Source organism: Ranitomeya imitator, chromosome 6 (genome assembly GCF_032444005.1).
Source record: "Ranitomeya imitator isolate aRanImi1 chromosome 6, aRanImi1.pri, whole genome shotgun sequence".
NCBI classification, from domain to species: Eukaryota; Metazoa; Chordata; class Amphibia; order Anura; family Dendrobatidae; genus Ranitomeya; species Ranitomeya imitator.
The window spans coordinates 115,460,518-115,474,787 of NC_091287.1; the positions used below are offsets into that span (position 1 = coordinate 115,460,518).

Genomic DNA, 14,270 nt, shown 5'->3' on the forward strand with positions numbered 1-14,270 from the left:
TTTGTAAGATAAATTGGCAGCCTGATAAATCCCCAGCCAACAGGAAGCCCTCCCCCTGGCAGTATATATTAGCTCACACATACACATAATAGACAGGTCATGTGACTGACAGCTGCTGTATTTCCTATATGGTACATTTGTTGCTCTTGTAGTTTGTCTGCTTATTAATCAGATTTTTATTTTTGAAGGCTAATACCAGACTTGTGTGTGTTTTAGGGCGAGTTTCGTCTGTCAAGTTGTGTGTGTTGAGTCGTGTGTGGCGACATGCATGTAGCGACTTTTGTGAGATGAGTTTTGTGTGGCAACATGCGTGTAGCAACTTTTTGTGTGTCGAGTTGCATGTGACAGGTTAGTGTAGCAAGTTGTGTGCAGCAAGTTTTGCGCATGGCGAGTTTTGCACGTGGTGAGTTTTATGTCTGGTGCCTTTTGAGTATGTTCAAGTTTTGTGTGAGGCAATTTTTGCATGTGTTGCAAATTTTGTGCATGTGGCAATTTTTCCACGTGTGCAAGTTTTGCGTGTGGCGAGTTTTCCATGAGGTGAGTTTTGCACTTGTGGCGAGTTTTGCGTGAGCCTAGTTTTTGCATGTGGCGAGTTTTGCGCGTGGTGAGTTTTGAGCGGCGACTTTTGTGTTTAGACTTTTATGTGGCGAGGTTGGTGTATGTGTGGTGAAATGTGTGCTGAGGGTGGTATATGTGTTCAAGCACGTGGTAGTGTGTGGCGCATTTTGTGTGTGTGTTCATATCCCCATGTGTGGTGAGTATCTCATGTCGGGGCCCCACCTTAGCAACTGATCGGTATATACTCTTTGGTGCCATCGCTCTCATTCTTTAAGTCCCCCTTGTTCACATCTGGCAGCTGTCAATTTGCCTCCAACACTTTTCCTTTCACTTTTCCCCATTACGTAGATAGGGGAAAAATAGTTTGGTGAATTGGAAAGTGCGGGGTTAAAATTTCATCTCACAACGTAGCCTATGACGCTCTCAGGGTCCAGACGTGTGACTGTGCAAAATTTTGTTTCTGTAGCTGCGACGCCTCCAACACTTTTCCTTTCACTTTTTTCCCCATTATGTAGATAGGGGCAAAATTGTTTGGTGAATTGGAAAGCGCGGGGTTAAAATTTCACCTCACAACGTAGCCTATGACGCTCTCAGGGTCCAGACGTGTGACTGTGCAAAATTTTGTTTCTGTAGCTGCGACGCCTCCAACACTTTTCCTTTCACTTTTTTCCCCATTATGTAGATAGGGGCAAAATTGTTTGGTGAATTGGAAAGCGCGGGGTTAAAATTTCACCTCACAACATAGCCTATGACGCTCTCAGGGTCCAGACGTGTGACTGTGCAAAATTTTGTTGCTGTAGCTGCGACGCTTCCAACACTTTTCCTTTCACTTTTTTCCCCATTATGTAGATAGGAGCAAAATTGTTTGGTGAATTGGAACGCGCGGGGTTAAAATTTCACCTCACAACGTAGCCTATGATGCTCTCAGGGTCCAGACGTGTGACTGTGCAAAATTTTGTGGCTGTAGCTGCGACGCCTCCAACACTTTTCATTTCACTTTTTCCCCATTATGTAGATAGGGGCAAAATTGTTTGGTGAATTGGAAAGCGCGGGGTTAAAATTTCACCGTACAACGTAGCCTATGACGCTCTCGGGGTCCAGACGTGTGACTGTGCAAAATTTTGTGGCTGTAGCTGCGACGCCTCCAACACTTTTCCTTTCACCTTTTTCCCCATTATGTAGATAGGGGCAAAATTGTTTGGTGAATTGGAAAGCGCGGGGTTAAAATTTCACCTCACAACGTAGCCTATGACGCTCTCAGGGTCCAGACGTGTGACTGTGCAAAATTTTGTTTCTGTAGCTGCGACGCCTCCAACACTTTTCCTTTCACTTTTTTCCCCATTATGTAGATAGGGGCAAAATTGTTTGGTGAATTGGAACGCGCGGGGTTAAAATTTCGCCTCACAACGTAGCCTATGACGCTCTCGGGGTCCAGACGTGTGACTGTGCAAAATTTTGTGGCTGTAGCTGCGACGGTGCAGATGCCAATCCCGGACATACATACACACATACACACACACATACACACATACACACATTCAGCTTTATATAGTAGATATATATATATATATATATATATATATATACATATATATATATATATATGTATATATATATATATATATATATAAATTTATTTGTCAATCTTCTTGTTATTTTTACCTTCACACTGTAAAAACACAGCCAGGAGTTCAAGCTGGGGAAAGGTAAAACATCTTAAACTAGTAAAGATCTAGCTTTAACAGATTTGTAGCATGGAAAACATAGAGATCTGCTGACAGGATCATGACTTGTGGAGGATTTTAATGATATATCCCGGTGTTTTGTCATTTCAGCTCCACCAGAGCCTTTACTGTGTAAATTTGCTGATGGAGGACAAAAAAAGAGGCAAAATCAGAGTAAATACACACAAAATGGTAGGCCGTGGCCTAGAGATGGAGAGGTATGTATTAGTATTATCTGTATTTATCACCTCTACAAAAGAATGCACAACTTAACTCATGCAAAACCCTGTCAAAATCCATTTTCATCTAACTGCTTGGCGCTCCTTTAAATGAATAAATAAATAAATAAATAAATAAATAAGAAAACAGTGATGTTGGATGGTGGGTAAATCCACCCTGCTGGCGGCAGTTATATGTTCATAACAATTTGAGCCAGTTCTGACTGTTTGTTATTAGAAAAATAGATCCTGTGTGTTATTGGCTTCTAGATTATCGAAACTGCTGAATAGGTACAATCAGATTAAAGATTTTAATTTTCAGAAGCTATTTTAAATGCAAATGAAACAATCTAATTGGTTCTATGGACAACTGTCCCCTTGATGTTGTCCTGGCTCTCCTTAGGGAAACCAGCTAATTATGGAAGCTTCTGACAATTATATATGGGAAAATTAAATCTACTACTATATAAATTCAATAATAAAGGGGTAATCCAGAACTGGACTAATAAAACGCCAATAATGTGAGAGATATAACAAGTGTCCAACATAATCGAATTTGCATTCTTGATCTAGAGTGCCAACTTATACAGACAGGTTGGGCTATTGATAGGGTATATCATTTACGGATGTAACTAGGACCTTCTTTACCCCCTGACCTCCTGAGTTCTGTATTTGTGTGGCGTAGTAGTGGACATCCAAACCACCTCGGCAACTATATATTTCCTACTTCGGGAATTGTATGTTTAGTTTCCTTTTAATTGACATTAATAAAGGTTATCTTTTATTGGGTAAGCATTTTTGATTATTTATGCCAGAAATAAATATTTTTTAACTATGAGCTAAAAAACTAACAGGCAGGTAGTTGCTACTTAGTTAGCAACTACCTGCCTGCTCAATCAATCTCCGGCTCAGAGCAGTCACGGACCACCCCTGCCGGCGATTCAGCTGCTCCATGTCATCAGAGCAGCACTTCTTCTTTCAGGTTGCTCCATTGATGGGGCATGACTATTGAGGTTATGCTGATTGGCAGCTGACTTCCCACAGTTATGCAGCGGGGAGCTGGTAGTCTATAAACATGACATCAACAGTAATGCCCAAACAACCAGGCAGCATGGAAGAGAAGCTGCTGCTTTGCTGGAGTGACACCAGTGTAAGCAGAAAAATCTTCGGCAGGAGTGGTCAGCGATCACTCTGCCAGCAGAGATCTACTCTGGGCAGAACAGGCAGGTAATTAGCAGCTACCTGTCTGTTGGTTCTTAAGGGTTCACAAATAAAAAATAATATAGTCCTGGCTAATCCAATTAATTTTCTTTCATTACATACGTTTTCCCATGAAGCATTGCCAACAGAAGTCCATGCTCAGTTAATCTCCATATGGAGAGCCAGTGTATCTCATTCTCTAGCCCCCAAAGTTGCATCAAAAGCATCTCATTGAGCCAGCCAAACTCTTCTGTAATTTGTCTACTGTACAGCTGTGTGTAGATGAGTTTCTGACTTGGCTATTACTCATAGTCGCACTATGAGACTAGTCAAAGGATCAGACATTGACTTTCTTTGAAAATGGAATATGTCCTGTATATCTCTTAGATCTGCATTGCTGCTAAATTTACCAAGCCCCTGATTCAACACAATGTAAGAATATAGATTATTGTAAGTTATCCCACATGAATAACTCTCACTGATTTACAACTGTTTTCAATGTTTAGCTTTCTGAATTAATTTATTTAACATCTAAAGTGTTCCATCTGTAGTATGTTTCTGGGCATATCAGCAAATGGGTAGAATAAAGTTTCAGCCAAAATTCCTTTTAAAATTCAATCAGTATTCAAAGGAAGAGGTAAAAAGTTCAAGTGAGGATCTCTTCACTGTGAATGCAAGTGGCATAATTTAGCTTAAATGTAGGGTGGCACAAAAATTATAGTGCCAGTTGCACAGCTATTATATATTTAAGCAGTCCCTGGATAGCTGTAAATTTCTGGCTATAAATGTGTTAAGATGTAAAAACAAAATGTGTGTAAACTTGGAAAATAAATTAGCATATCAATAGCTTTCTTTGCTAATGCCTTGTCTATTTTTCTGCTGTACATTTGGAAGGACTAGACTAGCACTAGACGATATTTAGGATTAAGGGACACTTCAGCCCTCATATCTAAGTCCAGATAAACAAATAAGTGTAAAATATGTTTTACCTCCAAGCAAAAAGCAAATTGGTAATAACTCATGTACTCATTGTGAAGGGGCTTTAGTGGAGTTATTATTGGTGTGCAACCTGTGCAGTGGCACAGAGCATCTCAGCCACCCCTGATGATGAAGGGGGCTCAGGGCTATAGGGTTTGTGACCTCATATAATTTTTCTATGACATTATAATGTACTAGATGGTGGCCCAATTCTAACGCATCGGGTATTCTAGAATATGTATAGTAGTATATAGCACAGCCTACATAGTATATAGCACAGCCCATGTAGTATATAGCACAGCCTGTTGTGAATTCTGTGGCTGAATTCACTCCTGTGGTCACAAGTGGTACTGCAGCTTCGGAGCTTCCTCCCTCAGGTGTTCTGGTGAGCTCGTTGGCCGCTTTGTTATTTAACTCCACCTGATTCTGTCTTCCTTGCTCCTTGTCAATGTTCCAGTGTTGGATCTGAGCTTCTGGATCTTTCCTGTGGCCTGCTGCTCTGCTTAGATAAGTGCTTCTTTGTTTTTGTTGCTGTTTTTTCTGTCCAGCTTGTCTATTCGTTTTTGCTGGAAGCTCTGAGACGCAAAGGGTGTACCGCCGTGCCGTTAGTTCGGCACGGTGGGTCTTTTTGCCCCCTTTGCGTGGTTTTTTGCTTTAGGGTTTTTTGTAGACTGCAAAGTTCTCTTTGCTATCCTCGCTCTATCTAGAATATCGGGCCTCACTTTGCTGAATCTATTTCATCCCTACGTTTTGTCTTTTCATCTTGCTAACAGTCATTATATGTGGGGGGCTGCCTTTTCCTTTGGGGTATTTCTCTGAGGCAAGTCAGGCTTGTATTTCTATCTTCAGGCTAGTCAGTTCCTCAGGCTGTGCCGAGTTGCATAGGTAGTGTCAGGCGCAATCCACAGCTGCCTTTAGTTGTGTTTAGGATAGGTTCAGGTATTGCGGTCTACAGAGATTCCACGTCTCAGAGCTCGTTCAATTGTTTTTGGGTTATTATCAGATCACTGTATGTGCTCTGATTGCTGGCACACTGTGTCACTGGATTGCTTTCATAACAGTACAAGGAGCCATAACTAATGATTCTCAATAGAGGGAAAAAAGAAGTTCTGATATCATTTTTTTTTCTCAGCTCTGTGTTCAGTCTTTTTTTTCCCCTAGACATTTGGGTGTTTCAGGACACAGGTGTGGACATGGATATTCAGGGTCTGTGCTCTTCAATGGATAATCTACTTACAAATGTACAAAGGATTCAAGATACTATTGATCAGAAATCTATGTTAGAACCAAGAATTCTTATTCCTGATTTGTTTTTTGGTGATAGAACTAAGTTTCTTAGTTTCAAAAATAATTGTAAGCTATTTCTGGCCTTGAAACCTCATTCTTCTGGTAATCCTGTTCAACAGGTTTTGATTATTATTTCTTTTTTGCGCGGCGACCCTCAGGACTGGGCATTTTCTCTTGCGCCAGGAGACCCTGCATTGAGTAATGTCAATGCGTTTTTCCTGGCGCTCGGATTACTGTACGATGAGCCTAATTCAGTGGATCAGGCTGAGAAAAATTTGCTGGCTTTGTGCCAGGGTCAGGATGATATAGAAGTATATTGTCAGAAATTTAGGAAGTGGTCAGTACTCACTCTGTGGAATGAATCTGCGCTGGCAGCTTTGTTCAGAAAGGGTCTCTCTGAGGCTCTTAAGGATGTCATGGTGGGTTTTCCTATGCCTGCTGGTTTGAATGAGTCTATGTCTTTGGCCATTCAGATCGGTCAACGCTTGCGCGAGCGTAAATCTGTGCACCATTTGGCGGTATTTTCTGAGATTAAACCTGAGCCTATGCAGTGCGATAGGACTATGACCAGAGTTGAACGGCAAGAACACAGACATCTGAATGGGCTGTGTTTCTACTGTGGTAATTCCACTCATGCTATTTCTGATTGTCCTAAGCGCACTAAGCGGTTCGATAGGTCTGCCGTCATTGGTACTGTACAGTCCAAATTCCTTCTGTCCATTACCTTGATATGCTCTTTGTCATCGTATTCTGTCATGGCGTTTGTGGATTCAGGCGCTGCCCTGAATCTGATGGATTTGGATTATGCTAAACGTTGTGGGTTTTTCTTGGAGCCTTTGCGGTGTCCTATTCTGTTGAGAGGAATTGATGCTGCATCTTTGGCCAAGAATAAACCTCAGTACTGGGCCCAGCTGACCATGTGCATGGCTCCTGCACATCAGGAAGTTATTCGCTTTCTGGTGCTACATAATCTGCATTATGTGGTCGTCTTGGGGTTGCCATGGCTGCAAACCCATAATCCAGTTTTGGATTGGAACTCTATGTCGGTATCCAGCTGGGGTTGTCAGGGGGTACATGGTGATGTTCCATTTTTGTCAATTTCGTCATCCACTCCTTCTGAGGTCCCAGAGTTCTTGTCTGATTATCAGGATGTATTTGAAGAGCCCAAGTCCGATGCCCTACCTCCGCATAGGGATTGTGATTGTGCTATCAATTTGATTCCTGGTAGTAAATTCCCTAAAGGTCGATTATTTAATTTATCTGTGCCTGAACAGGCCGCTATGCGCAGTTATGTGAAGGAATCCCTGGAGAAGGGACATATTCGCCCATCGTCATCACCACTGGGAGCAGGGTTCTTTTTTGTAGCCAAGAAGGATGGTTCGCTGAGACCGTGTATTGATTACCGCCTTCTTAATAAGATCACTGTTAAAATTCAGTATCCCTTGCCATTGTTATCTGACTTGTTTGCTCGGATTAAGGGGGCTAGTTGGTTCACTAAGATAGATCTTCGTGGTGCGTATAATCTGGTGAGAATCAGGCAAGGAGATGAATGGAAAACTGCATTTAATACGCCCGAGGGTCATTTTGAGTATCTAGTGATGCCGTTCGGACTTGCCAATGCTCCATCTGTGTTTCAGTCTTTTATGCATGACATCTTCCGTGAGTATCTGGATAAATTCCTGATTGTTTACTTGGATGACATTTTGATCTTCTCAGATGATTGGGAGTCTCATGTGAAGCAGGTCAGAATGGTTTTCCAGGTCCTGCGTGCTAATTCTTTGTTTGTGAAGTGATCAAAGTGTCTCTTCGGTGTGCAGAAAGTTTCATTTTTGGGGTTCATCTTTTCCCCTTCTACTATCGAGATGGATCCGGTTAAGGTCCAAGCCATCCAGGATTGGACTCAGCCGACATCTCTGAAAAGTCTGCAAAAGTTCCTGGGCTTTGCTAATTTTTATCGTCGCTTCATCTGTAATTTTTCTAGCATTGCCAAACCATTGACCGATTTGACCAAGAAGGGTGCTGATTTGGTTAATTGGTCTTCTGCTGCTGTGGAAGCTTTTCAGGAGTTGAAGCGTCGTTTTTGTTCTGCCCCTGTGTTGTGTCAACCAGATGTTTCTCTTCCGTTCCAGGTCGAGGTTGATGCTTCTGAGATTGGAGCAGGGGCGGTTTTGTCACAGAGAGGTTCTGGTTGCTCAGTGTTGAAACCATGTGCTTTCTTTTCCAGGAAGTTTTCGGCTGCTGAGCGTAATTATGATGTGGGCAACCGAGAGTTGCTGGCCATGAAGTGGGCATTCGAGGAGTGGCGTCATTGGCTTGAGGGAGCTAAGCATCGCGTGGTGGTATTGACTGATCATAAGAACCTTACTTATCTCGAGTCTGCCAAGCGCTTGAATCCTAGACAGGCCCGTTGGTCGTTATTTTTTGCCCGCTTCGATTTTGTGATTTCGTACCTTCCGGGCTCTAAAAATGTGAAGGCGGATGCTCTGTCTAGGAGTTTTGTGCCCGACTCTCCGGGTTTATCTGAGCCGGCGAGTATCCTCAAGGAAGGAGTCATTGTGTCTGCCATCTCCTCTGATTTGCGGCGAGTGTTGCAAAAATTTCAGGCGAATAAACCTGATCGTTGTCCGGCGGAGAAACTGTTCGTCCCTGATAGGTGGACTAGTAAAGTTATCTCTGAACTTCATTGTTCGGTCTTGGCTGGTCATCCTGGAATCTTTGGTACAAGAGAGTTAGTGGCTAGATCCTTCTGGTGGCCATCTCTGTCACGGGATATACGTACTTTTGTGCAGTCCTGTGGGATTTGTGCTAGGGCTAAGCCCTGCTGTTCACGTGCCAGTGGGTTGCTTTTGCCCTTGCCGGTCCCAAAGAGGCCTTGGACACATATTTCGATGGATTTCATTTCTGACCTTCCCGTTTCTCAAAAGATGTCAGTCATTTGGGTGGTCTGTGATCGCTTTTCTAAAATGGTCCATCTGGTGCCCTTGGTTAAATTGCCTTCCTCCTCTGATTTGGTGCCTTTGTTCTTCCAGCATGTGGTTCGTTTGCATGGCATTCCTGAGAATATTGTTTCTGACAGAGGTTCCCAGTTTGTTTCAAGGTTTTGGCGAGCCTTTTGTGGTAGGATGGGCATTGACCTATCTTTTTCCTCGGCTTTCCATCCTCAGACTAATGGCCAGACCGAACGAACCAATCAGACCTTGGAAACATATCTGAGATGTTTTGTTTCTGCTGATCAGGATGATTGGGTGTCCTTTTTGCCGTTGGCTGAGTTCGCCCTTAATAATCGGGCCAGCTCGGCTACCTTGGTCTCTCCATTTTTCTGCAATTCTGGGTTCCATCCTCGTTTCTCTTCAGGACAGGTTGAGTCTTCGGACTGTCCTGGTGTGGATTCTGTGGTGGACAGGTTGCAGCAGATCTGGACTCAGGTAGTGGACAATTTGACCTTGTCCCAGGAGAAGGCTCAACTTTTCGCTAATCGCAGACGCCGTGTGTGTCCCCGACTTCGTGTTGGGGATCTGGTTTGGTTATCTTCTCGTCATATTCCTATGAAGGTTTCCTCTCCTAAATTTAAACCTCGTTTTATTGGTCCATATAGGATTTCTGAGATTCTCAATCCTGTGTCTTTTCATCTGACCCTCCCAGACTCCTTTTCCATACATAATGTATTCCATAGGTCGTTGTTGCGGAGATACGTGGCACCTATGCTTCCATCTGTTGAGCCTCCTGCCCCGGTTTTGGTGGAGGGGGAATTGGAGTATATTGTGGAGAAAATTTTGGATTCTCGTGTTTCTAGACGGAAACTCCAGTATCTGGTTAAATGGAAGGGTTATGCTCAGGAAGATAATTCCTGGGTTTTTGCCTCTGATGTCCATGCTCCAGATCTTGTTCGTGCCTTTCATGCGGCTCATCCTGGTCGGCCTGGGGGCTCTGGTGAGGGTTCGGTGACCCCTCCTCAAGGGGGGGGTACTGTTGTGAATTCTGTGGCTGAATTCACTCCTGTGGTCACAAGTGGTACTGCAGCTTCTGAGCTTCCTCCCTCAGGTGTTCTGGTGAGCTCGTTGGCCGCTTTGTTATTTAACTCCACCTGATTCTGTCTTCCTTGCTCCTTGTCAATGTTCCAGTGTTGGATCTGAGCTTCTGGATCTTTCCTGTGGCCTGCTGCTCTGCTTAGATAAGTGCTTCTTTGCTTTTGTTGCTGTTTTTTCTGTCCAGCTTGTCTATTCGTTTTTGCTGGAAGCTCTGAGACGCAAAGGGTGTACCGCCGTGCCGTTAGTTCGGCACGGTGGGTCTTTTTGCCCCCTTTGCGTGGTTTTTTGCTTTAGGGTTTTTTGTAGACTGCAAAGTTCTCTTTGCTATCCTCGCTCTATCTAGAATATCGGGCCTCACTTTGCTGAATCTATTTCATCCCTACGTTTTGTCTTTTCATCTTGCTAACAGTCATTATATGTGGGGGGCTGCCTTTTCCTTTGGGGTATTTCTCTGAGGCAAGTGAGGCTTGTATTTCTATCTTCAGGCTAGTCAGTTCCTCAGGCTGTGCCGAGTTGCATAGGTAGTGTCAGGCGCAATCCACAGCTGCCTTTAGTTGTGTTTAGGATAGGTTCAGGTATTGCGGTCTACAGAGATTCCACGTCTCAGAGCTCGTTCAATTGTTTTTGGGTTATTATCAGATCACTGTATGTGCTCTGATTGCTGGCACACTGTGTCACTGGATTGCTTTCATAACAACAGCCCATGTAGTATACAACACAGCCCACGCAATCAACCACAGGAAAAGAAACGACAAAAAACTCCCAAAATTATTTAGAATACTATATATAAATTTATTTAACAGATCAGGTAAAAGATGACAAGCACAGGAAATGGGAGGGGAGTACAGCCACATAACACATGTCAAAAAAGGACACTCATAGGACTACAAAATAATCATAACCTTGTATGCAGGCAACACAGGACATACAGTACCTGCTACCAATAATGTATAATACAATGTAAATATTGCACGGCGCCCATACTGCCTGATTGTGACCAACAAAGGTGCTAGGGTATGAAGTACAAGTTCTAGAGATTGTAAGGGCCAAAGTTGAGCCACATAACATAGATAGTATATTTACCCGTATAGCACCAGGAGAGGAGTCCCAGAGTGTCCACAGCCCACGCAGTATATAACACAGCCCCATGTAGTAAATAACACAGCCCACGTAGTATATAACACAGCCCACGTAGAATATAACACAGCCCACGTAGTATATAACACAGCCCACGTAGTATATAACACAGCCATGTAGTATATAGCACAACCACATAGTATATTCCCCAGTCACACAGTATATTGCACAGCCACGTAATACATAGCAAAGCCCACGTAGTATATAACACAGGCCATGCAGTATATAACACAGCCCATGCAGTATATAACACAGCCCACATAGTATATAGCAATGTGGGCACCATATCCCTGTTAAAAAAAGTCTTAAGATAAAAAATAGTTATATACTCACCTTCCGGCAGCCCCCGGATCCAGGCCAGGCATTTAGCGATGCTCCTCACGATGCTCCGGTCCCAAGAATACATTGCAGCAATAACACGTGATGATGTAGCAGTCTCGCGTGACTGCTACATCATCTCCAGTCATTGCTGAAATGCAATGCAAGGTGAGAATATAATGATTTTTTTATTATTATTATTTTTATTATTAAAACGTTTTTAGTATTGATGCTGCAGTCCGAAAAATTGGGAAAACTTTGAAAGTGTCCCCAAGTGCAGTGGCAAAAACCATCAAGCGCTACAAAGAAACTGGCTCACATGAGTACCGGCCCAGGAAAGAAGACCAAGAGTCACTTCTGCTTCTGAAGATAAGTTTATCCAAGTCACCAACCTCAGAAATCGCAGGTTAACAGCAGCTCTGATTAGAGACCAGGTCGATGCCACACAGAGTTCTAGCAGCAGACACATCTATACAACAACTGTTAAGAGGAGATGTTGTGCAGCAGGCCTTCATAGTAAAATAGCTGCTAAGAAACCACTGCTAAGGACAGGCAACAAGCAGAAGAGACTTGTTTGGGCTAAAGAACACAATGAATGGACATGAGACCAGTGGAAATCTGTGCTTTGGTCTGATGAGTCCAAATTTGAGATCTTTGAGTCCAACCATCGTGTCTTTGTGCGACACAGAAAAGGTGAACGAATGGACTCTACATGCCTGGTTCCCACGGTGAAGCATGGAGGAGGAGGTGTGATGGTGTGGGGGTGCTTTGCTGGTGACACTGTTAGGGATTTATTCAAAATTGAAGGCATACTGAACCAGCATGGCTACCACAGCATTTTGCAGCAGCATGCTATTCCATCCGGTTAGTTGGACCATCATTTATTTTTCAACAGGACAATGACCCCAAACACACCTCCAGGCTGAGTAACGGCTATTTGACCAAGAAGGAGAGTGATGGGGTGCTACGCCAGATGACCTGGCCTCCACAGTCACCAGACATGGACCTAATCGAGATGGTTTGGGGTGAGCTGGACCACAGAAGTGAAGGCAAAAGCGCCAACTAGTGCTAAGCATCTCTGTGAACTCCTTCAGGATTGTTGGAAGACCATTCCCGGTGACTACCTCTTGAAGCTCATCAAGAGAATGCAAAGAGTGTGCAAAGCAGTCATCAAAGCAAAAGGTGGCTACTTTGAAGAGCCTAGAATATAAGACATAATTTCAGTTGTTTCACACTTTTTTGTTAAGTATATAATTCCACATGTGTTAATTCATAGTTTTGATGCCTTCAGTGGGAATGTACAATTTTCATTGTCATGAAAATACAGAAAAATCTTTAAATGAGAAGGTGTGTCCAAACTTTTGGTTTGTACTGTATATATATATATATATATATATATATATATATATATATATATATATACAGTGGGGCAAAAAAGTATTTAGTCAGTCAGCAATAGTGCAAGTTCCACCACTTAAAAAGATGAGAGGCGTCTGTAATTTACATCATAGGTAGACCTCAACTATGGGAGACAAACTGAGAAAAAAAAATCCAGAAAATCACATTGTCTGTTTTTTTAACATTTTATTTGCATATTATGGTGGAAAATAAGTATTTGGTCAGAAACAAAATTTCATCTCAATACTTTGTAATATATCCTTTGTTGGCAATGACAGAGGTCAAACGTTTTCTGTAAGTCTTCACAAGGTTGCCACACACTGTTGTTGGTATGTTGGCCCGTTCCTCCATGCAGATCTCCTCTAGAGCAGTGATGTTTTTGGCTTTTCGCTTGGCAACACGGACTTTCAACTCCCTCCAAAGGTTTTCTATAGGGTTGAGATCTGGAGACTGGCTAGGCCACTCCAGGACCTTGAAATGCTTCTTACGAAGCCACTCCTTCGTTGCCCTGGCGGTGTGCTTTGGATCATTGTCATGTTGAAAGACCCAGCCACGTTTCTTCTTCAATGCCCTTGCTGATGGAAGGAGGTTTGCACTCAAAATCTCACGATACATGGCCCCATTCATTCTTTCATGTACCCGGATCAGTCGTCCTGGCCCCTTTGCAGAGAAACAGCCCCAAAGCATGATGTTTCCACCACCATGCTTTACAGTAGGTATGGTGTTTGATGGATGCAACTCAGTATTCTTTTTCCTCCAAACACGACAAGTTGTGTTTCTACCAAACAGTTCCAGTTTGGTTTCATCAGACCATAGGACATTCTCCCAAAACTCCTCTGGATCATCCAAATGCTCTCTAGCAAACTTCAGATGGGCCCGGACATGTACTGGCTTAAGCAGTGGGACACGTCTGGCACTGCAGGATCTGAGTCCATGGTCGCGTAGTGTGTTACTTATGGTAGGCCTTGTTACATTGGTCCCAGCTCTCTGCAGTTCATTCACTAGGTCCCCCCGTGTGGTTCTGGGATTTTTGCTCACCGTTCTTGTGATCATTCTGACCCCACGGGGTGGGATTTTGCGTGGAGCCCCAGATCGAGGGAGATTATCAGTGGTCTTGTATGTCTTCCATTTTCTAATTATTGCTCCCACTGTTGATTTCTTCACTCCAAGCTGGTTGGCTATTGCAGATTCAGTCTTCCCAGCCTGGTGCAGGGCTACAATTTTGTTTCTGGTGTCCTTTGACAGCTCTTTGGTCTTCACCATAGTGGAGTTTGGAGTCAGACTGTTTGAGGGTGTGCACAGGTGTCTTTTTAGACTGATAACAAGTTTAAACAGGTGCCATTACTACAGGTAATGAGTGGAGGAAAGAGGAGACTCTTAAAGAAGAAGTTACAGGTCTGTGAGAGACAGAAATCTTGATTGTT

At 43.2% G+C, this 14,270-nt stretch overlaps 1 protein-coding gene across 4 annotated transcripts in view; it reads left to right on the forward strand.

The window, feature by feature from the left end:
* RBMS3 (RNA binding motif single stranded interacting protein 3) overlaps positions 1-14,270 on the forward strand; it is a 983,638-nt gene that overhangs the window by 793,282 nt on the left and 176,086 nt on the right. For all 4 annotated transcript variants that reach the window (XM_069730019.1, XM_069730018.1, XM_069730016.1 and 1 more), the window contains exon 7: positions 2,394-2,500. In XM_069730019.1, the coding sequence (XP_069586120.1) occupies positions 2,394-2,500 (107 nt within the window). The remainder of the gene's footprint in view (positions 1-2,393; positions 2,501-14,270) is intronic.